Genomic DNA, 25438 nt, shown 5'->3' with positions numbered 1-25438 from the left:
AGGATACTTAATGCTTTGGCTGGGGTGTCTATGCCTCCTCCTTGTAGCCAGGTGTTGTTTTCCCAACAGTAATGAATGAATTTGTGGACTCTCCCTGCCAGGAAAGAAAATTAATTTATCACGTAAGCATAAATGTTGTTTAACTGAGTATTATCTTGTAAAGTAAGTGTCTCTCTTTAACAGAACACATACAAGTGAACTCCCCATAATGAGATACATAGTTCTTAATGTAAAAAAATGTCTTTAAAAAGGTCACTGCAGGGTCTCATAATTTTGTTGAGGCATCTTATAGTATAGTGCTGTACTAGAGAGGCTGTTCTGATAAGTGTATTGATACCTTGGTTCAGGCTAGGAAAAATGTCACCAGTTGTATTTATCTCAATGTTTGGAAACTTTTTATTCTGGTGTGCTTGCTTTTTTTCTGGACCTTGCTAGCGCTAAAACGTTATAGCAATTACCTTAGCCGCTACCATTACTTTAAGCTGTGGTATGTTAGGGTGTTTTTGCTTCCTAGTGGATTGGAGTGTAATTCCTACATGGGTATCTTGTGGACTCTAACCATCATTAAATAATTTATCAGGTAACCATATTTTTTATTTATTATTTGCTTACTGAATTAATTCTAATCTCAAAGTTGGAAGTCAATTTTATTAGACATCTGAGCAGGTAATTGATAAGGTTAGCTAAATGAATTTTAAAAATATATTGTAAGCCAATATGCTTTAGGACCCAAAAAGTGCAAATTTATAAATATAAATCTGCACTTTTGGTGATACAGAGTGAGTATGTTTCATAGGATTCTCTGTGAGGAAATATGCCTTTTTATTTCAGTACACAACAAATCCCATCAGTGAATTGAGCAATGATTAAAAAACAAACAAACAAAAAACTACCTTTTCTTTCATGTAATTAGCAAGAGTCCATGAGCTAGTGACGTATGGGATATACATTCCTACCAGGAGGGGCAAAGTTTCCCAAACCTCAAAATGCCTATAAATACACCCCTCACCACACCCACAATTCAGTTTTACAAACTTTGCCTCCTATGGAGGTGGTGAAGTAAGTTTGTGCTAGATTCTACGTTGATATGCGCTCCGCAGCAAGTTGGAGCCCGGTTTTCCTCTCAGCATGCAGTGAATGTCAGAGGGATGTGAGGAGAGTATTGCCTATTTGAATGCAGTGATCTCCTTCTACGGGGTCTATTTCATAGGTTCTCTGTTATCGGTCGTAGAGATTCATCTCTTACCTCCTTTTCAGATCGACGATATACTCTTATATATATATACCATTACCTCTGCTGATTTTCGTTTCAGTACTGGTTTGGCTTTCTACAAACATGTAGATGAGTGTCCTGGGGTAAGTAAATCTTATTTTCTGTGACACTCTAAGCTATGGTTGGGCACTTTATTTATAAAGTTCTAAATATATGTATTCAAACATTTATTTGCCTTGACTCAGAATGTTCAACATTCCTTATTTTCAGACAGTCAGTTTCATATTTGGGATAATGCATTTGAATCAATCATTTTTTCTTACCTTAAAAATTTGACTTTTTTTCCCTGTGGGCTGTTAGGCTCGCGGGGGCTGAAAATGCTTCATTTTATTGCGTCATTCTTGGCGCGGACTTTTTTGGCGCAAAAAATCTTTTCTGTTTCCGGCGTCATACGTGTCGCCGGAAGTTGCGTCATTTTTTGACGTCCTTTTGCGCCAAAAATGTCGGCGTTCCGGATGTGGCGTCATTTTTGGCGCCAAAAAGCATTTAGGCGCCAAACAATGTGGGCGTATTATTTGGCGCCAAAAAATATGGGCGTCGCTTTTGTCTCCACATTATTTCAGTCTCATTTTTTCTTTGCTTCTGGTTACTAGAAGCTTGTTTATTGGCATTTTTTCCCATTCCTGAAACTGTCATTTAAGGAATTTGATCAATTTTGCTTTATATGTTGTTTTTTCTCTTACATATTGCAAGATGTCTCACGTTGCATCTGAGTCAGAAGATACTTCAGGAAAATCGCTGTCTAGTGCTGGAACTACCAAAGCTAAGTGTATCTGCTGTAAACTTTTGGTAGCTATTCCTCCGGCTGTTGTTTGTATTAATTGTCATGACAAACTTGTTAAAGCAGATAATATTTCCTTTAGTAATCTACCATTGCCTGTTGCAGTTCCCTCAACATCTAAGGTGCAGAATGTTCCTGATAACATACGAGATTTTGTTTCTGAATCCATCAAGAAGGCTATGTCTGTTATTTCTCCTTCTAGTAAACATAAAAAATCTTTTAAAACTTCTCTCTCTACAGATGAATTTTTAAATGAACATCATCATTCTGATTCTGATGACTCTTCTGGTTCAGAGGATTCTGTCTCAGAGATTGATGCTGATAAATCTTCATATTTATTTAAAATGGAATTTATTCATTCTTTACTTAAAGAAGTACTAATTGCTTTAGAAATAGAGGATTCTGGTCCTCTTGATACTAATTCTAAACGTTTAGATAAGGTATTTAAATCTCCTGTGGTTATTCCAGAAGTTTTTCCTATTCCTAATGCTATTTCTGAAGTAATTTCCAGAGAATGGGATAAATTGGGTAATTCATTTACTCCTTCTAAACGTTTTAAGCAATTATATCCTGTGCCGTCTGACAGATTAGAATTTTGGGACAAAATCCCTAAAGTCGATGGGGCTATTTCTACCCTTGCTAAACGTACTACTATTCCTACGTCAGATGGTACTTCGTTTAAAGATCCTTTAGATAGGAAAATTGAATCCTTTCTAAGAAAAGCTTATCTGTGTTCAGGTAATCTTCTTAGACCTGCTATATCTTTGGCTGATGTTGCTGCAGCTTCAACTTTTTGGTTGGAGACTTTAGCACAACAAGTAACAGATCATGATTCTCATAATATTATTATTCTTCTTCAGCATGCTAATAATTTTATCTGTGATGCCATTTTTGATATTATCAGAGTTGATGTCAGGTTTATGTCTCTAGCTATTTTAGCTAGAAGAGCTTTATGGCTTAAAACTTGGAATGCTGATATGGCTTCTAAATCAACTCTACTTTCCATTTCTTTCCAGGGTAACAAATTATTTGGTTCTCAGTTGGATTCCATTATCTCAACTGTTACTGGTGGGAAAGGAACTTTTTTACCACAGGATAAAAAATCTAAGGGTAAAAACAGGGCTAATAATCGTTTTCGTTCCTTTCGTTTCAACAAAGAACAAAAGCCTGATCCTTCATCCTCAGGAGCAGTTTCAGTTTGGAAACCATCTCCAGTCTGGAATAAATCCAAGCCTTCTAGAAAGGCAAAGCCTGCTTCTAAGTCCACATGAAGGTTCGGCCCTCATTCCAGCTCAGCTGGTAGGGGGCAGGTTACGTTTTTTCAAAGAAATTTGGATCAATTCTGTTCACAATCTTTGGATTCAGAACATTGTTTCAGAAGGGTACAGAATTGGTTTCAAGATGAGACCTCCTGCAAAGAGATTTTTTCTTTCCCGTGTCCCAGTAAATCCAGTGAAAGCTCAAGCATTTCTGAATTGTGTTTCAGATCTAGAGTTGGCTGGAGTAATTATGCCAGTTCCAGTTCTGGAACAGGGGATGGGGTTTTATTCAAATCTCTTCATTGTACCAAAGAAGGAGAATTCCTTCAGACCAGTTCTGGATCTAAAAATATTGAATCGTTATGTAAGGACTATCTTGCCTTTTGTTCAGCAAGGGCATTTTATGTCCACAATAGATTTACAGGATGCATATCTGCATATTCCGATTCATCCAGATCATTATCAGTTACTGAGATTCTCTTTTCTGGACAAGCATTACCAGTTTGTGGCTCTGCCGTTTGGCCTAGCTACAGCTCCAAGAATTTTTACAAAGGTTCTCGGTGCCCTTCTGTCTGTAATCAGAGAACAGGGTATTGTGGTATTTCCTTATTTGGACGATATCTTGGTACTTGCTCAGTCTTTACATTTAGCAGAATCTCATACAAATCGACTTGTGTTGTTTCTTCAAGATCATGGTTGGAGGATCAATTCACCAAAAAGTTCATTGATTCCTCAGACAAGGGTAACCTTTCTGGGTTTCCAGATAGATTCAGTGTCCATGACTCTGTCTTTAACAGACAAGAGACGTCTAAAATTGATTTCAGCTTGTCGAAACCTTCAGTCACAATCATTCCCTTCGGTAGCCTTATGCATGGAAATTCTAGGTCTTATGACTGCTGCATCGGACGCGATCCCCTTTGCTCATTTTCACATGCGACCTCTTTAGCTCTGTATGCTGAATAAATGGTGCAAGGATTACACAAAGATATCTCAATTAATATCTTTAAAACCGATTGTACGACACTCTCTAACGTGGTGGACAGATCACCATCGTTTAATTCAGGGGGCTTCTTTTGTGCTTCCGACCTGGACTGTAATTTCAACAGATGCAAGTCTCACAGGTTGGGGAGCTGTGTGGGGATCTCTGACGGCACAAGGAGTTTGGGAATCTCAGGAGGTGAGATTACCGATCAATATTTTGGAACTCCGTGCAATTTTCAGAGCTCTTCAGTCTTGGCCTCTTCTGAAGAGAGAATCGTTCATTTGTTTTCAGACAGACAATGTCACTACTGTGGCATACATCAATCATCAAGGAGGGACTCACAGTCCTCTGGCTATGAAAGAAGTATCTCGAATTCTGGTTTGGGCGGAATCCAGCTCCTGTCTAATCTCTGCGGTTCATATCCCAGGTATAGACAATTGGGAAGCGGATTATCTCAGTCGCCAAACTTTGCATCCGGGCGAATGGTCTATTCACCCAGAGGTATTTCTTCAGATTGTTCAAATGTGGGAGCTTCCAGAAATAGATCTGATGGCGTCTCATCTAAACAAGAAACTTCCCAGGTATCTGTCCAGATCCCGGGATCCTCAGGCGGAAGCAGTGGATGCATTATCACTACCTTGGAAGTATCATCCTGCTTATATCTTTCCGCCTCTAGTTCTTCTTCCAAGAGTAATCTCCAAGATTCTGAAGGAATGCTCGTTTGTTCTGCTGGTAGCTCCGGCATGGCCTCACAGGTTTTGGTATGCGGATCTTGTCCGGATGGCCTCTTGCCATCCGTGGACTCTTCCGCTACGACCAGACCTTCTGTCGCAAGCTCCTTTTTTCCATCAGGATCTCAAATCCTTAAATTTAAAGGTATGGAGATTGAACGCTTGATTCTTGGTCAAAGAGGTTTCTCTGACTCTGTGATTAATACTATGTTACAGGCTCGTAAATCTGTATCCAGAGAGATATATTATAGAGTCTGGAAGACTTATATTTCTTGGTGTCTTTCTCATCATTTTTCTTGGCATTCTTTTAGAATTCCGAGAATTTTACAATTTCTTCAGGATGGTTTAGATAAAGGTTTATCCGCAAGTTCTTTGAAAGGACAAATCTCTGCTCTTTCTGTTCTTTTTCACAGAAAGATTGCTAATCTTCCTGATATTCTTTGTTTTGTACAAGCTTTGGTTCGTATAAAACCTGTCATTAAGTCAATTTCTCCTCCTTGGAGTTTGAATTTGGTTCTGGGGGCTCTTCAAGCTCCTCCGTTTGAACCTATGCATTCATTGGACATTAAATTACTTTCTTGGAAAGTTTTGTTCCTTTTGGCAATCTCTTCTGCCAGAAGAGTTTCTGAATTATCTGCTCTTTCTTGTGAGTCTCCTTTTCTGATTTTTCATCAGGATAAGGCAGTGTTGCGAACTTCTTTTGAATTTTTACCTAAAGTTGTGAATTCTAACAACATTAGTAGGGAAATTGTGATTCCTTCATTATGTCCTAATCCTAAGAATTCTAAGGAGAAATCATTGCATTCTTTAGATGTTGTTAGAGCTTTGAAATATTATGTTGAAGCTACCAAGTCTTTCCGAAAGACTTCTAGTTTGTTATCTTTTCTGGTTCTAGAAAAGGCCAGAAAGCTTCTGCCATTTCTTTGGCATCTTGGTTGAAATCTTTAATTCATCTTGCCTATGTTGAGTCGGGTAAATCTCCGCCTCAAAGGATTACAGCTCATTCTACTAGGTCAGTTTCTACTTCTTGGGCGTTTAGGAATGAAGCTTTGATTGATCAGATTTGCAAAGCAGCAACTTGGTCCTCTTTGCATACTTTAACTAAATTCTACCATTTTGATGTATTTTCTTCTTCTGAAGCAGTTTTTGGTAGAAAAGTACTTCAGGCAGCGGTTTCAGTTTGAATCTTCTGCTTATGTTTTTCATTAAACTTTATTTTGGGTGTGGATTATTTTCAGCAGGAATTGGCTGTCTTTATTTTATCCCTCCCTCTCTAGTGACTCTTGCGTGGAAAGATCCACATCTTGGGTAATCATTATCCCATACGTCACTAGCTCATGGACTCTTGCTAATTACATCAAAGAAAACATAATTTATGTAAGAACTTACCTGATAAATTCATTTCTTTCATATTAGCAAGAGTCCATGAGGCCCGCCCTTTTTTTGGGGTGGTTATGATTTTTGTATAAAGCACAATTATTCCAATTCCTTATTTTATATGCTTTCGCACTTTTTTATCACCCCACTTCTTGGCTATTCGTTAAACTGAATTGTGGGTGTGGTGAGGGGTGTATTTATAGGCATTTTGAGGTTTGGGAAACTTTGCCCCTCCTGGTAGGAATGTATATCCCATACGTCACTAGCTCATGGACTCTTGCTAATATGAAAGAAATGAATCAGGTAAGTTCTTACATAAATTATGTTTTTTTTACATGTATTTATGTACTTATATACCATATTTACATACTACTAAAAAGATTCCATTTTAAATAAACTTGTTAACTTGTCTCTTTGAAGGTTATCAAAGGTTAGCCCTGAAGATGTAGAATACTACAATTGCCAGCAAGAATTGACATCTGAATTAAATAAACAGTACCAGATAATTGAAAGGATAATAGGTAAGTAATATATTTTTTAAATAAATAAAAGGGCATGGATATGTTATTTGTTTTACTTTCATACTATAATATGCAAACACCACTGATGTATAGGCTCACAGAAGTTGTGCTTAATGTCTGCCTCTGACATTAGTTATTGAAGGATATAGACTTGCTCTAGCATGAAGTAATATTTTATTCAGTTTATTTGTTTTGTAATGCGTCCTCTTATTCAATGTTCTGGCCAAGCAGTGTTCTCCTTTGGCTATCTCTGAATGTGAAAGGCCCCTGGCATACAAGAGTAAACATATATTTCTTTCATGTAATTGACAAGAGTCCATGAACTAGTGACATATGGGATATACAATCCTACCAGGAGGGGCAAAGTTTCCCAAACCTCAAAATGCCTATAAATACACCCCTCACCACACCCACAATTCAGTTTTACAAACTTTGCCTCCTATGGAGGTGGTGAAGTAAGTTGATATGCACTTCTCAGCATTGTTGAAGCCCGATTCCTCTCAGAGTACAGCGAATGTCAGAGGGATGTGAAGGGAGTATCACTTATTGAATACGATGATTTCCCTAACGGGGGTCTATTTCATAGGTTCTCTGTTAGCGGTCGTAGAGATTCATCTCCTACCTCCCTTTTCAGATCGACGATATACTCTCAATTTACCATTACCTCTACTAATAACTGTTTTAGTACTGGTTTGGCTATCTGCTATATGTGGATAGGTGTCTTTTGGTAAGTATGTTTTTTATTTCTTAAGACACCTCAGCTATGGTTTGGCACTTTATGCATTAATATAAAGTTCTAAATATATGTATTGTACTTATATTTGCCATGAGTCAGGTTCATGTATTTCCTTCTGCAGACTGTCAGTTTCATATTTGGGGAATATAAGACCTTTCACACTGTTGCGTCATTAGTGACGCGAGTGTGTCATTTCCGGTTATTTTTTTTGCGCCAAACAAGTTTAGTTACGTTGTGCGTCATACTTGGCGCCAAACTTTTTTATTATTTCAATACCCCATTGATGTTTGCCTCTTGCTTTTTTCTATCAGAGGGCTATGCTATTTGCATTTTTCCCCATTCCTGAAACTGTCATATAAGGAAATAGATAATTTTGCTTTATATGTTGTTTTTTATCTTACATTTTGCAAGATGTCTCAACCTGATCCTGCCTCAGAAGCTTCTACTGGAACATTGCTGCCTGACATCGGTTCAACCAAAGCTAAGTGCATTTGTTGTAAAATTGTAGAAATTATCTGCCAAATGTCATTTGTAATAGTTATCATGATAAACTTTTACATGCAGATAGTGTATCCATTAGTAATAGTACATTGCCAGTTGCAGTTCCTTCAACTTCTAATGTGCATAATATACCTGTAAATTTTAAAGAATTTGTTTCTGATTCTATTATGAAGGCTTTGTCTGCATTTCCACCTTCAAATAAACGTAAAAGGTCTTTTAAAACGTCTCATTTAGCTGATGAAATTTCAAATGACCAACAACATAATAATTTATCCTCTTCTGATGAGGATCTATCTGATTCAGAAGAGCCTTCCTCAGACATTGACACTAACAAATCTACTTATTTATTTCAAATTGAGTATATGCATTCTTTATTAAAAGAAGTGTTAATTACTTTGGATATTGAGGTAATCAGTCCTCTTGACGTTCAGTCTAATAAACGTTTTAAATGCTGTTTCTCCAACATAGGTGTGTCCGGTCCACGGCGTCATCCTTACTTGTGGGATATTCTCTTCCCCAACAGGAAATGGCAAAGAGCCCAGCAAAGCTGGTCACATGATCCCTCCTAGGCTCCGCCTACCCCAGTCATTCTCTTTGCCGTTGTACAGGCAACATCTCCACGGAGATGGCTTAGAGTTTTTTAGTGTTTAACTGTAGTTTTTTCATTATTCAATCAAGAGTTTGTTATTTTCAAATAGTGCTGGTACGTACTATTTACTCAGAAACAGAAAAGAGATGAAGAATTCTGTTTGTATGAGGAAAATGATTTTAGCAACCGTAACTAAAATCCATGGCTGTTCCACACAGGACTGTTGAGAGCAATTAACTTCAGTTGGGGGAACAGTTTGCAGTCCCTTGCTGCTTGAGGTATGACACATTCTAACAAGACGATGTAATGCTGGAAGCTGTCATTTTCCCTATGGGATCCGGTAAGCCATGTTTATTACGATTGTAAATAAGGGCTTCACAAGGGCTTATTTAAACTGTAGACTTTTTCTGGGCTAAATCGATTGATTATTAACACATATTTAGCCTTGAGGAATCATTTTATCTGGGTATTTTGATATAATAATATCGGCAGGCACTGTTTTAGACACCTTATTCTTTAGGGGCTTTCCCAAAGCATAGGCAGAGTCTCATTTTCGCGCCGGTGTTGCGCACTTGTTTTTGAGAGGCATGGCATGCAGTCGCATGTGAGAGGAGCTCTGATACTTATAAAAGACTTCTGAAGGCGTCATTTGGTATCGTATTCCCCTTTGGGTTTGGTTGGGTCTCAGCAAAGCAGATACCAGGGACTGTAAAGGGGTTTAAAGCTTAAAACGGCTCCGGTTCCGTTATTTTAAGGGTTAAAGCTTCCAAAATTGGTGTGCAATATTTTCAAGGCTTTAAGACGCTGTGGTGAAAATTTGGTGAATTTTGAACAATTCCTTCATGTTTTTTCGCAATTGCAGTAATAAAGTGTGTTCAGTTTAAAATTTAAAGTGACAGTAACGGTTTTATTTTAAAACGTTTTTTGTACTTTCTGATCAAGTTTATGCCTGTTTAACATGTCTGAACTACCAGATAGACTGTGTTCTGAATGTGGGGAAGCCAGAATTCCTATTCATTTAAATAAATGTGATTTATGTGATAATGACAATGATGCCCAAGATGATTCCTCAAGTGAGGGGAGTAAGCATGGTACTGCATCATTCCCTCCTTCGTCTACACGAGTCTTGCCCACTCAGGAGGCCCCTAGTACATCTAGCGCGCCAATACTCCTTACTATGCAACAATTAACGGCTGTAATGGATAATTCTGTCAAAAACATTTTAGCCAAAATTAACCCTTGTCAGCGTAAGCGTGGCTGCTCTGTTTTAGTTACTGAAGAGCATGACGACGCTGATATTAATATCTCTGAAGGGCCCCTAACCCAATCTGAGGGGGCCAGGGAGGTTTTGTCTGAGGGAGAAATTACTGATTTAGGGAACATTTCTCAGCAGGCTGAATCTGATGTGATTACATTTAAATTTAAATTGGAACATCTCCGCATTTTGCTTAAGGAGGTATTATCCACTCTGGATGATTGTGAAAATTTAGTCATCCCAGAGAAACTATGTAAAATGGACAAGTTCCTAGAGGTGCCGGGGCTCCCAGAAGCTTTTCCTATACCCAAGCGGGTGGCGGACATTGTTAATAAAGAATGGGAAAGGCCCGGTATTCCTTTCGTCCCTCCCCCCATATTTAAAAAATTGTTTCCTATGGTCGACCCCAGAAAGGACTTATGGCAGTCAGTCCCCAAGGTCGAGGGAGCGGTTTCTACTTTAAACAAACGCACCACTATTCCCATAGAGGATAGTTGTGCTTTCAAAGATCCTATGGATAAAAAATTAGAAGGTTTGCTTAAAAAGATGTTTGTTCAGCAGGGTTACCTTCTACAACCCATTTCATGCATTGTCCCTGTCACTACTGCCGCATATTTCTGGTTTGATGAACTGCTTAAGGTGCTCGATAGTGACTCTCCTCCTTATGAGGAGATTATGGACAGAATCAATGCTCTCAAATTGGCTAATTCTTTCACTCTAGACGCCTCTTTGCAATTGGCTAAGTTAGCGGCTAAGAACTCTGGGTTTGCTATTGTGGCGCGCAGAGCGCTTTGGTTGAAATCTTGGTCGGCTGATGCGTCTTCCAAGAACAAGCTACTAAACATTCCTTTCAAGGGGAAAACGCTGTTTGGTCCTGACTTGAAAGAGATTATCTCTGATATCACTGGGGGTAAGGGCCACGCCCTTCCTCAGGATCGGCCCTTCAAGGCAAAAAATAGACCTAATTTTCGTCCCTTTCGTAAAAACGGACCAGCCCAAGGTGCTACGTCCTCTAAGCAAGAGGGTAATACTTCTCAGGCCAAGCCAGCTTGGAGACCAATGCAAGGCTGGAACAAGGGAAAGCAGGCCAAGAAACCTGCCACTGCTACCAAGACAGCATGAAATATTGGCCCCCGATCCGGGACCGGATCTGGTGGGGGGCAGACTCTCTCTCTTCGCTCAGGCTTGGGCAAGAGATGTTCTGGATCCTTGGGCGCTAGAAATAGTCTCCCAGGGTTATCTTCTGGAATTCAAGGGACTTCCCCCAAGGGGGAGGTTCCACAGGTCGCAGTTGTCTTCAGACCACATAAAAAGACAGGCGTTCTTACATTGTGTAGAAGACCTGTTAAAAATGGGAGTGATTCATCCTGTTCCATTAAGAGAACAAGGGATGGGGTTCTACTCCAATCTGTTCATAGTTCCCAAAAAAGAGGGAACGTTCAGACCAATCCTAGATCTCAAGATCTTAAACAAATTTCTCAAGGTCCCATCGTTCAAGATGGAAACCATTCGAACTATCCTTCCTTCCATCCAGGAAGGTCAATTCATGACCACGGTGGATTTAAAGGATGCGTATCTACATATTCCTATCCACAAGGAACATCATCGGTTCCTAAGGTTTGCATTCCTGGACAAACATTACCAGTTCGTGGCGCTTCCTTTCGGATTAGCCACTGCTCCAAGGATTTTCACAAAGGTACTAGGGTCCCTTCTAGCGGTGCTAAGACCAAGGGGCATTGCAGTAGTACCTTACCTGGACGACATTCTGATTCAAGCGTCGTCCCTTCCTCAAGCAAAGGCTCACACGGACATTGTCCTGGCCTTTCTCAGATCTCACGGCTGGAAAGTGAACGTGGAAAAGAGTTCTCTATCCCCGTCAACAAGGGTTCCCTTCTTGGGAACAATTATAGACTCCTTAGAAATGAGGATCTTTCTAACAGAGGCCAGAAAAGCAAAGCTTCTGGACTCTTGTCGGATACTTCATTCCGTTCCTCTTCCTTCCATAGCTCAGTGCATGGAAGTGATCGGGTTGATGGTGGCGGCGATGGACATAGTTCCTTTTGCGCGCATTCATCTAAGACCATTACAACTGTGCATGCTCAGTCAGTGGAATGGGGACTATACAGACTTGTCTCCGAAGATACAAGTAAATCAGAGAACCAGAGACTCACTCCGTTGGTGGCTGTCCCTGGACAATCTGTCTCAAGGGATGATGTTCCACAGACCAGAGTGGGTCATTGTCACGACCGACGCCAGTCTGATAGGCTGGGGCGCGGTCTGGGGATCCCTGAAAGCTCAGGGTCTTTGGTCTCGGGAAGAATCTCTTCTACCGATAAATATTCTGGAACTGAGAGCGATATTCAATGCTCTCCAGGCCTGGCCCCAGCTTGCGAGGACCAGGTTCATACGGTTTCAATCAGACAACATGACGACTGTTGCGTACATCAACCATCAGGGGGGAACAAGGAGTTCCCTAGCGATGGAAGAAGTAACCAAAATTATTCTTTGGGCGGAGTCTCACTCCTGCCACCTGTCTGCTATCCACATCCCAGGAGTGGAAAATTGGGAAGCGGATTTTCTGAGTCGGCAGACATTGCATCCGGGGGAGTGGGAACTCCATCCGGAAATCTTTGCCCAAGTCACTCACCTGTGGGGCATTCCAGACATGGATCTGATGGCCTCTCGTCAGAACTTCAAAGTTCCTTGCTACGGGGCCAGATCCAGGGATCCCAAGGCGGCTCTAGTGGATGCACTAGTAGCACCTTGGACCTTCAAACTAGCTTATGTGTTCCCGCCATTTCCTCTCATCCCCAGGCTGATAGCCAGGATCAAGCAGGAGAGGGCGTCGGTGATCTTGATAGCTCCTGCGTGGCCACGCAGGACTTGGTATGCAGATCTGGTGAATATGTCATCGGCTCCACCTTGGAAGCTACCTTTGAGACGAGACCTTCTTGTTCAGGGTCCGTTCGAACATCCGAATCTGGTTTCACTCCAGCTGACTGCTTGGAGATTGAACGCTTGATTTTATCGAAGCGAGGATTCTCAGATTCTGTTATCGATACTCTTGTTCAGGCCAGAAAGCCTGTGACTAGAAAGATTTACCATAAAATTTGGAAAAAATATATCTGTTGGTGTGAATCTAAAGGATTCCCTTGGGACAAGGTTAAGATTCCTAGGATTCTATCCTTCCTTCAAGAAGGATTGGAAAAAGGATTATCTGCAAGTTCCCTGAAGGGACAGATTTCTGCCTTGTCGGTATTACTTCACAAAAAGCTGGCAGCTGTGCCAGATGTTCAAGCCTTTGTTCAGGCTCTGGTTAGAATCAAGCCTGTTTACAAACCTTTGACTCCTCCTTGGAGTCTCAATTTAGTTCTTTCAGTTCTTCAGGGGGTTCCGTTTGAACCCTTACATTCCGTTGATATTAAGTTATTATCTTGGAAAGTTTTGTTTTTAGTTGCGATTTCTTCTGCTAGAAGAGTCTCAGAATTATCTGCTCTGCAGTGTTCTCCTCCTTATCTGGTGTTCCATGCAGATAAGGTGGTTTTACGTACTAAACCTGGTTTTCTTCCAAAAGTTGTTTCTAACAAAAACATTAACCAGGAGATTATCGTACCTTCTCTGTGTCCAAAACCAGTTTCAAAGAAGGAACGTTTGTTGCACAATTTGGATGTTGTTCGCGCTCTAAAATTCTATTTAGATGCTACAAAGGATTTTAGACAAACATCTTCCTTGTTTGTTGTTTATTCAGGTAAAAGGAGAGGTCAAAAAGCAACTTCTACCTCTCTCTCTTTTTGGATTAAAAGCATCATCAGATTGGCTTACGAGACTGCCGGACGGCAGCCTCCCGAAAGAATCACAGCTCATTCCACTAGGGCTGTGGCTTCCACATGGGCCTTCAAGAACGAGGCTTCTGTTGATCAGATATGTAGGGCAGCGACTTGGTCTTCACTACACACTTTTACCAAATTTTACAAGTTTGATACTTTTGCTTCTTCTGAGGCTATTTTTGGGAGAAAGGTTTTGCAAGCCGTGGTGCCTTCCATTTAGGTGACCTGATTTGCTCCCTCCCTTCATCCGTGTCCTAAAGCTTTGGTATTGGTTCCCACAAGTAAGGATGACGCCGTGGACCGGACACACCTATGTTGGAGAAAACAGAATTTATGTTTACCTGATAAATTTCTTTCTCCAACGGTGTGTCCGGTCCACGGCCCGCCCTGGTTTTTTTAATCAGGTCTGATATTTTATTTTCTTTAACTACAGTCACCACGGTACCATATGGTTTCTCCTATGCAAATATTCCTCCTTAACGTCGGTCGAATGACTGGGGTAGGCGGAGCCTAGGAGGGATCATGTGACCAGCTTTGCTGGGCTCTTTGCCATTTCCTGTTGGGGAAGAGAATATCCCACAAGTAAGGATGACGCCGTGGACCGGACACACCGTTGGAGAAAGAAATTTATCAGGTAAACATAAATTCTGTTTTTTAAACCTCCTGTGGTTTCGCCAGGGTTTTTTTCCTATTCCTGAGGCTATATCTGATATGATTTCTAAAGGAATGGAATAAGCCAGGTACTTCTTTTATTCCTTCTTCAAGGTTTAAAAAATTGTATCCTTTACCAGAAAAATCTATATAGTTTTGGGAAAAGATCCCCAAAGTTGATGGGGCTATTTCTACTCTTGCTAAACGTACCACTTTTCCAATGGAAGATAGTACTTCCTTTAAGGATCCTTCAGATAGGAAGCTTGAATCTTATCTAAGGAAGGCCTATTTATATTCAGGTCATCTTCTTAGACCTGCAACTTCTTTGGCTGATGTTGCGGCTGCATCAACTTTCTGGTTGGAGAATTTAGCGCAACAAGAATTGGATTCTGACTTATCTAGCATTATTCGCTTACTGCAATATGCTAATCATTTTATTTGTGATGCTATTTTTGATATTATCAAAATTGATGTTAGATCCATGTCTTTAGCTATTTTAGCTAGAAGAGCTTTGTGGCTTAAATCCTGGAATGCTGATATGACATCTAAATCTAGATTACTATCTCTTTCTTTCAAAGATAATAATTTATTTGGGTCCCAGTTGGATTCTATTATTTCAACTGTTACTGGGGGGAAGGGAGTTTTTCTGCCTCAGGGTAAATCTAAGCCTTCTAACTGTTTTCGTTCCTTTCGTCAGAATAAGGAACAAAAATTCAATCCTTCCCCCAAGGAATCTGCCTCCAATTGGAAGCCTTCCTCAAATTGGAATAATTCCAAGCCTTTTAGGAAACCAAAGTCATCCCCTAAGTCCGCATGAAGGTGCGGCCCTCATTCCAGCTCAGCTGGTAGGGGCAGATTAAGGTTTTTCAAGGATATTTGGATAAAATCTGTTCAAAATCAATGGATTTAGAGCATTGTCTCTCAAGGGTATCGAATAGGATTCAGAGTAAGACCTCCTGTGAGAAGATTTTTTCTCTCATGTATCCCAGTAAATCCAGTAAAAGCTCAGGCTTTCCTGAAGTGTGTTTCAGACCTGGAGTCTTCAGGGGTAATCATGCCAGTTCCTCTTCTGGAACAAGGTTTGGGGTTTTATTCAAATCTATTCATTGTCCCAAAGAAGGAAAATTTATTCAGACCAGTTCTGGATCTGAAAATTTTGAATCGTTATGTAAGAGTACCAACTTTCAAGATGGTGACTATAAGGACTATTCTGCCTTTTGTTCAGCAAGTACATTATATGTCCACAATAGACTTGCAGGATGCATACCTTCATATTCCGATTTCATCCAGAACATTATCAGTTTCTGAGATTCTTTTTTCTAGACAAACATTACCAATTTGTTGCTCTTCCATTTGGCCTAGCAACAGCTCCAAGAATATTTTCAAGGGTTCTGGTGCCCTACTCTCTGTAATCAGAGAACAGGGTATTGCGGTGTTTCCTTATTTGGACGATATCTTGGTACTAGCTCAGTCTTTATGTTCTGCAGAATCCCACACGAATCAACTAGTGTTGTTTCTTCAGAAACATGGTTGGAGGATCAATTTACCAAAGAGTTTCTTGATTCCTCAGACAAGGGTCACCTTTTTAGGCTTCCAGATAGATTCAGTGTCCATGACTCTGTCTCTAACAGACAAGAGACGTTTAAAATTGGTTGCAGCCTGTCGGCACCTTCAGTCTCAGTCATTCCCTTCAGTGGCTACGTGCATGGAAGTTTTAGGTCTCATGACTGCAGCATCGGACGCGATCCCCTTTGCTTGTTTTCACATGAGACCTCTTCAACTTTGTATGCTGAATCAATGGTGCAGGGATTATACAAAGATATCACAATTAATATCTTTAAATCCCAATGTACAACACTCTCTGACATGGTGGATAGATCACCATCGTTTGGTTCAAGGGGCTTCTTTTGTTCGGCCAACCTGGACTGTGATCGCAACAGATGCGAGTCTCTCAGGTTGGAGAGCTGTTTGGGGATCTCTGACAGCACAAAGGGTTTGGAAATCTCAAGAGGCGAGATTACCAATAAATATTTTAGAACTCCGTGCAATTCTCAGAGCTCTTTAGTTTTGGCCTCTGTTAAAGAGAGAACCGTTCATTTGTTTTCAGACAGACAATATCACAACAGTGGCATATGTCAATCATCAGGGTGGAACTCACAGTCCCCAAGCTATGAAAGAAGTATCTCGAATACTTGCTTGGGCGGAATCCAGCTCCTGTCTAATCTCTGCGGTGCATATCCCAGGTGTAGACAATTGGGAAGTGGATTATCTCAGCCGCCAGACTTTACATCAAGGGGAGTGGTCTCTTAATCCAGATGTATTTTCTCAGATTGTTCAGATGTGGGGTCTTCCAGAGATAGATCTCATGGCCTCTCATCTAAACAAGAAACTTTCCAGATACCTGTCCAGGACCAGGGATGTTCAGGCGGAAGCAGTGTATGCGCTGACACTTCCTTGGTGTTATCATCCTGCTTACATCTTCCCGCCTCTAGTTCTCCTTCCAAGAGTGATTTCCAAAATCATCATGGAACAATCATTTGTGTTGCTGGTGGCTCCAGTATGGCCACACAGGTTTTGGTATGCAGATCTGGTTTGGATGTCCAGTTGCCCGCCTTGGCCACTTCCGTTACGGCCAGACCCACTATCTCAAGCTCTGTTTCTTTCATGTAATTAGCAAGAGTCCATGAGCTAGTGACGTATGGGATATACATTCCTACCAGGAGGGGCAAAGTTTCCCAAACCTCAAAATGTCTATAAATACACCCCTCACCACACCCACAATTCAGTTTTACAAACTTTGCCTCCTATGGAGGTGGTGAGGTAAGTTTGTGCTAGATTCTACGTTGATATGCGCTCCGCAGCAAGTTGGAGCCCGGTTTTCCTCTCAGCGTGCAGTGAATGTCAGAGGGATGTGAGGAGAGTATTGCCTATTTGAATGCAGTGATCTCCTTCTACGGGGTCTATTTCATAGGTTCTCTGTTATCGGTCGTAGAGATTCATCTCTTACCTCCCTTTTCAGATCGACGATATACTCTTATTTATATACCATTACCTCTGCTGATTTTCGTTTCAGTACTGGTTTGGCTTTCTACAAACATGTAGATGAGTGTCCTGGGGTAAGTAAATCTTATTTTCTGTGACACTCTAAGCTATGGTTGGGCACTTTATTTTTAAAGTTCTAAATATATGTTTTCAAACATTTATTTGCCTTGACTCAGAATGTTCAACATTCCTTATTTTCAGACAGTCAGTTTCATATTTGGGATAATGTGTTTGAATCAATCATTTCTCCTGTTAAGTGTAGTCAGTCCACGGGTCATCATTACTTCTGGGATATTAACTCCTCCCCAACAGGAAGTGCAATAGGATCACCCAAGCAGAGCTGCTATATAGCTCCTCCCCTCTACGTCACACCCAGTCATTCTCTTGCACCCAACTAATAGATAGGATGTGAGGGGGAGGGGCCTATTTTGGCAAGTCTGTTTCTCTCCCTGCATGATCCGGATCGTCTCTTACAGAGCTCAAGGGTCTTCAAAAATTATTTTGAGGGAGGTAATCACTCACAGCAGACCTGTGAGATTGTGCTTTGACTGTGATAAAAAACGTTTATATTTTGTACATTTTTTTTGCTATTAAGGGTTAGTTATCCATTGCTAATGGGGGCAATCCTTTGCTAAATTTATGCCTTTACCGGGAAAAATTTGGTTTTTATAATTTCTCCGGTTCATTGTTATTCAACTGTCATAGTTTTTTTCTGTGCTTCTTAAAGGCACAGTGCGTTTTTCATATTACTTGTAAATTGAGTTGAAAAGTATTTCCAAGCTTGCTAGTTTAATTGCTAGTTTGTTAAACATGTCTGACTCAGAGGAATATCTCTGTGCTATATGTGCAAAAGCCAAGGTGGAGCCCAATAGAAATTTATGTACTAATTGCATTGATGCTACTTTAAATAAAAGTCAATCTGTACAAATTGAACATCATTCACCAAACAACGAGGGGGAAGTTATGCCGACTAACTTGCCTCACGTGTCAGTACCTGCATCTCCCGCTCGGGAGGTGCGTGATATTGTAACGCCGAGTACTTCAGGGCGGCCATTACAAATCACACTACAGGACATGGCTAATGTTATGACTGAAGTTTTGTCTAAATTACCAGAACTTAGAGGTAAGCGAGATCACTCTGGGGTGAGAACAGAGTGCGCTGATAATAATAGGGCCATGTCAGATACTGCGTCACAATTTGCAGAACATGAGGACGGAGAGCTTCAATCGGCAGGTGACGGATCTGATCCAAATAGAGTGGATTCAGACATTTCAAATTTTAAGTTTAAACTAGAAAACCTCCGTGTACTGCTAGGGGAGGTATTAGCGGCTCTGAATGATTGTAACACCGTTGCAATCCCAGAGAAATTATGTAGGCTGGATAGATACTATGCAGTACCAGCGAGTACTGACGTATTTCCTATACCTAAGAGGCTTACAGAGATAATTACTAAGGAGTGGGATAGGCCCGGTGTACCCTTTTCCCCCCCTCCTGTATTTAGAAAGATGTTTCCAATAGACGCCACCACACGGGACTTATGGCAGATGGTCCCTAAGGTGGAGGGAGCGGTTTCTACTCTGGCTAAGCGTACCACTATCCCGGTGGAGGATAGCTGTGCCTTTTCAGATCCAATGGATAAAAGATTAGAGGGTTACCTTAAGAAAATGTTTGTTCAACAAGGTTTTATATTGCAACCCCTTGCATGCATTGCGTCTGTCACGGCTGCGGCCGCATTTTGGTCCGAGTCTCTGGAAGAGACTCTTGACTCAATAACTATAGATGAGATTTCAAATAAGCTTAAAACCCTTAAGCTAGCTAATTCATTTATTTCAGATGCCGTAGTACATTTAACTAAACTTACGGCTAAGAATTCCGGATTCGCCATTCAGGCACGTAGATCACTGTGGCTAAAATCCTGGTCAGCTGATGTTACTTCTAAATCTAAATTACTTAACATACCTTTCAAAGGGCAGACCTTATTCGGGCCCGGTTTGAAAGAAATTATCGCTGACATTACAGGAGGTAAAGGCCATGCCCTGCCTCAAGACAGAGCCAAACCTAGGGCTAGACAGTCTAATTTTCGTGCCTTTCGTAACTTCAAGGCAGGAGCAGCATCAGCTTCCTCTGCACCAAAACAGGAAGGAGCTGTTGCTCGCTACAGACAAGGCTGGAAACCTAACCAGTCCTGGAACAAGGGCAAGCAGGCCAGAAAACCTGCTGCTGCCCCTAAGACAGCATGAATTGAGGGCCCCCGATCCGGAAACGGATCTAGTGGGGGGCAGACTTTCTCTCTTCGCCCAGGCTTGGGCAAGAGATGTCCAGGATCCCTGGGCGTTAGAGATCATATCTCAGGGATATCTTCTGGACTTCAAAATCTCTCCCCCAAAAGGCAGATTTCATCTTTCAAGGTTGTCAACAAACCAAATAAAGAAAGAGGCGTTTCTACGCTGTGTTCAAGATCTTTTGCTAATGGGAGTAATCCACCCGGTTCCGCGGTCGGAGCACGGACAGGGGTTTTACTCAAATCTGTTTGTGTTTCCCAAGAAAGAAGGAACCTTCAGACCAATCTTGGATTTAAAGATCTTAAACAAATTCCTAAGAGTTCCATCGTTCAAAATGGAAACTATTCGGACAATCTTACCCATGATCCAAAAGGGTCAGTACATGACCACAGTGGATTTAAAGGACGCTTACCTTCACATACCGATTCACAAAGATCATTACCGGTATCTAAGGTTTGCCTTCCTAGACGGCCCTATATAGACATTTCTCCGAAAAACACTGTGGGGATATTAAGGCATTAAAATATATAGGGATAAAGAAGGTGCCAAAAAATTGGAGAGGCGGCAACCATGAAAAGCAATTACTGATTGAAGAATCTAAATGGATATTCTCCCTCGACTGTCTACATCCAAGGGGGTTGAATAATAAGGAAGACTTGTCTCATCTCCTGAATAACAACTGAAGACAGAAGACATATATCTCCTGAGAGAACCGAAAATGAATACCACCCCCTCTCTAAACACACGTATTTACTCAGCAAAATAAGAAAAGACATACATCTCTTGAAAGAACTATAGTTGAATGTCACCTCCCTCCCCGAAGAAACTTATACACCCAGTAATAAAAAAAGAGAAGAAATTGATGGCAACCCCTTCATGACTAGAAATATGGAACAATTTGAAAAAGAAGAATAGCCCTTTCCAAGCTATGAAAATGGCAAATTAGCCATATTCCATCGATTAGAAAAATAAAGGTACTCCCGTTTTTCTAACAAGACGAAACATTCTAACATATAAGAAGTCTAGGCAAGATATATTAAGGATATACCCCAATAAAGCCCAACGATCTTTATATAACCATTGGTGGTGACCAGACTGGAACAACAGTATTCTCCCCTTTTAACTATGAAAATCTCTCACAAAGGACAAAATTACAACTCTATTTTGAACCAGAAAATAAGAAGATTGCATCCCTAACTCATCCTTTATAAATGTCTCTACTTCTGAGAGCACAACTATAAAGAATCTCCCACCACAGAAATCCTTATCTCACTCTATACAAATGTCTCTACATCTGAGAGCACAATTATAAAATATCTCTTACTACAGAAATATCAAAGGTTAAAAAACCTCATAATCTACATCATGTATGGAACTAAACCTAAGTTCATATTAATCTATATCATGTAACATAAATGAGAAACCAAAGCTAGGGCTCATATAAGAGGCTGACAAATTACAAAAGACTTAGGGCTTAATATGAGCCTTACAAACTACTACTGTCTAATAGATATCAAAGAGAACGAAAGCTAGACTCAAGGCTGCGACCAGTACACCTAGGGTCCATAAGAAAATAACTACTAGTCCATATAAGAAGAGGTAAAAACGACCCCCAGACTGATATATATGTATATTCAAATATCCCCTCATTTACTTTAGAAATAGAGGAAAAACGGATCCCCTGAATAAAAACTAGAAAAATCGGAAAATATATTAAGACAACTTATCTATAAATATTGAATCTTTAACCCTGAATTCAATTGTTTTCAACTAAACCATATTTTTCTTTTCAAAAATTTTTATCTAATGGTTAAAATAACCATCATTTTGGTTATCAAAATACTCACTTTGGCAATGGGTTCTTAATGGAAATCAAATTTCTTTAATAGTAGTGAATGTAATCGAATTAATAAAGGCTAAGATTATTGATAGAAATAATCACAAAGTGCAATACAAATCAAAAATTATGATCGTGTATAAACAAACCAAAAAGCTATAAATCTATTCCCCCTTCGCCCCCAAATAATATTGTACATATTTGGTAGGAAGGTATTAACAATCCTAACACTTACAAAACGCAAAGAAGGAGAAATATACAGCAATAGACACGTAGGAAGAGAAAATACGAAACACCAGATCAAAGAAGCCATTAATATCACAGTTCATCAAGCTGATCGAAAAATTAGGACACATAAGCGATCCATTTAAAGTACCTATTAGAATGGTGGAAATTAATATAACACCACGAATAGCAACAACTGCATTAGAATACCATTCAAAGTGTGCGTAATCAAAGCAACACATGATTAAGCTAATTCGAGAGTTACTAATCTTTCCTCTATAATATGAATGAAATTGGGAATACAAATATATAGTATTTTAATACACAAATATCAAAGATATGGGCCGTAACTCCAAATAACTATTTTTCCTTAGATACACAGAATCATGAGCCAATAAGGCTTAACACAACGTACACACCTTCTCACACCGAATCATGAACCAATAAGGTTCAACACACCTTACACACCTCCAAAGTTTGAGCCAATTAGAAAGGACCTAAGCGCTAACCAATAGGATCAGGGAAATATCGGACTAACACATTGAAAGCGATATGAACAATTGAAGTCTATAAAGTGTCAAACAGCACTATAAACTATGGTAAGATCAAACACTATATAAGTAGATAAGATCGTAAAAACAATTAACACTATAAGCCATATGAACCGGAAGTACTAAGAAACTAATTCCGGGATCGATATACGGGCATTATTGGGAAAGGGTATTTAAAGACCCTTAGACTAACACTAAACTAGTCTTGAAAAAGGTCTATGTTGGACCGAAACGCGTCGACTGGTGAGTAGCATTCCAATTTATATATTCATTTGAAAAACGATCTGCACTATTATTATTTCTTTTGGCAGAAGGAACTAATAACCTGAGTGACGCTGGATCTGCAAATTGTCTATTGACGCTGAAGCCCAAACCCCACTGCAGGCAATTATACCCCACATAGACTGATAAAATACAGAAAAAAGGAATCACCCACACTTGGAAACACTTAAACTCTGACTTTTAACGAAGATTTTTGGTTACACTTTTTTACTTTTTTACTTTTTCATGCTGGTCACTAGTGACATATGAGGTTCAAATCGGAACACATTTTTTGGATTAAGCTTTGATTTCAAGACCCTTTTAAAGACACACAGAATTTGTATTATATTTGTTATTTGTTTCTAAATACCGAGACCCATCGATACACTTTATATTTTAAGTTTGCATCACAAGTTTTTATATAAGTTTTTATATAATTTTTAGTTTGTATTACAATTTCTGCACCTGAGACCTATTGAAATTTATATTTTTGGAGTTTGTACTGCGATATATATTTTCTTTTGTTGAATTTGTTTTTTCACATTTTGACCTGTCACACAGTCAGCCAAAATAGAACACGCATCCTCTTTCTTCTTCGCTAGCGGAGAACGGTCACTGATCCTTCAAAGGAACAGTTGATCGGTTCCACTCTTGTCACATATAACCTAAGGGACCTTGTACAAGTGTTTAACAAATACTGTAATACACAACCATATATGTAAGTTAACAGTGTTATAGAATCATACAATTTTCTGCACAATCTGTGAATTGATCTGATAACTATAGTGGGTAGCACTGCTAGAGGATCGGTCTGTACTCCAACATTTTGTGTGATATATACCTTATCCATCCGGTCGAATTGATATAGCTGGTAACACCACTATAGGATTGTTTACAGGTTATTTTTATTTTATTATTATTTTTTATACTCAGCCTTTGGAAGCTTCCAAGTTATCACACTTGAGGAATTCATATTTTAACATAGCTGTAGGACTGATTGTTTCAGTTATTGTATTATTGTAAAGGCGTTTTTATTTTCATAAAGTATTGTGTGGATTCATAATCAATCCACTCTTTATATAAATATAATTATATGCATCAAGTTTAGATACGAATGTTTTAAATCTTCAAAGCAATGTTTTAAATCTTTAAAGTATTGTCAAGAATTTATGTTTTTAGATTTGGAATAAATCATTTGTTTTAACCCACATTGTGAAGGGATTGGTTTCACATTCTGAACCCAGCCGGTTCGCTGGCGCTTTGATATTTTCTGATTTTTCCATGATCCAAAAGGGTCAGTACATGACCACAGTGGATTTAAAGGACGCTTACCTTCACATACCGATTCACAAAGATCATTACCGGTATCTAAGGTTTGCCTTCCTAGACAGGCATTACCAGTTTGTAGCTCTTCCATTCGGATTGGCTACGGCTCCAAGAATCTTCACAAAGGTTCTGGGCGCTCTTCTGGCGGTACTAAGACCGCGAGGAATTTCGGTGGCTCCGTACCTAGACGACATTCTGATACAAGCGTCAAGCTTTCAAACTGCCAAGTCTCATACAGAGTTAGTACTGGCATTTCTAAGGTCGCATGGGTGGAAGGTGAACGAAGAGAAAAGTTCTCTCTTTCCACTCACAAGAGTTCCCTTCTTGGGGACTCTTATAGATTCTGTAGAAATGAAGATCTACCTGACAGAAGACAGGCTAACAAAGCTTCAAAATGCTTGCCGTGTCCTTCATTCCATTCAACACCCGTCAGTGGCTCAATGCATGGAGGTAATCGGCTTAATGGTAGCGGCAATGGACATAGTACCCTTTGCACGCCTACATCTCAGACCGCTGCAATTGTGCATGCTAAGTCAGTGGAATGGGGATTACTCAGATTTGTCCCCTACTCTGAATCTGGATCAAGAGACCAGAAATTCTCTCCTATGGTGGCTTTCTCGGCCACATCTGTCCAGGGGGATGCCATTCAGCATACCAGATTGGACAATTGTAACAACAGACGCCAGCCTACTAGGTTGGGGCGCTGTCTGGAATTCCCTGAAGGCTCAGGGATCATGGACTCAGGAGAAGAGTCTCCTTCCAATAAACATTCTGGAATTGAGAGCAGTTCTCAATGCCCTTCTGGCTTGGCCTCAGTTAACTACTCGGGGGTTCATCAGGTTTCAGTCGGACAACATCACGACTGTAGCTTACATCAACCATCAAGGAGGGACAAGAAGCTCCCTAGCGATGATGGAAGTATCAAAGATAATTCGCTGGGCAGAGTCTCACTCTTGCCACCTGTCAGTGATCCACATTCCTGGAGTGGAGAACTGGGAGGCGGATTTCCTAAGTCGTCAGACTTTTCATCCGGGGGAGTGGGAACTTCATCCGGAGGTCTTTGCCCAAATACTTCGACTTTGGGGCAAACCAGAGATAGATCTCATGGCGTCTCGCCAGAACGCCAAGCTTCCTTGTTACGGGTCCAGGTCCAGGGACCCGGGAGCGGTCCTGGTAGATGCTTTGACAGCACCTTGGACCTTCGGGATGGCCTATGTGTTTCCACCCTTCCCGATGCTTCCTCGATTGATTGCCAGGATCAAACAGGAGAGAGCATCGGTGATTCTAATAGCGCCTGCGTGACCACGCAGGACCTGGTATGCAGATCTAGTGGACATGTCATCCTGTCCACCTTGGTCTCTGCCTCTGAGACAGGACCTTCTAATTCAGGGTCCTTTCAAACATCAAAATCTAATTTCTCTGAAGCTGAC

The 25438-nt window shown here is 40.4% G+C and overlaps 1 protein-coding gene across 4 annotated transcripts in view; it reads left to right on the top strand.

Annotated features, from left to right (window-relative positions):
* Window positions 1-25438, top strand: part of CHD2 (chromodomain helicase DNA binding protein 2) — a 1035232-nt gene that overhangs the window by 316607 nt on the left and 693187 nt on the right. For all 4 annotated transcript variants that reach the window (XM_053717628.1, XM_053717629.1, XM_053717630.1 and 1 more), the window contains one exon: window positions 6824-6924. In XM_053717628.1, the coding sequence (XP_053573603.1) occupies window positions 6824-6924 (101 nt within the window). The remainder of the gene's footprint in view (window positions 1-6823; window positions 6925-25438) is intronic.

Source organism: Bombina bombina, chromosome 6 (genome assembly GCF_027579735.1).
Source record: "Bombina bombina isolate aBomBom1 chromosome 6, aBomBom1.pri, whole genome shotgun sequence".
NCBI lineage: Eukaryota > Metazoa > Chordata > Amphibia > Anura > Bombinatoridae > Bombina > Bombina bombina.
This window is presented reverse-complemented; position numbering and strand designations above follow the sequence as displayed.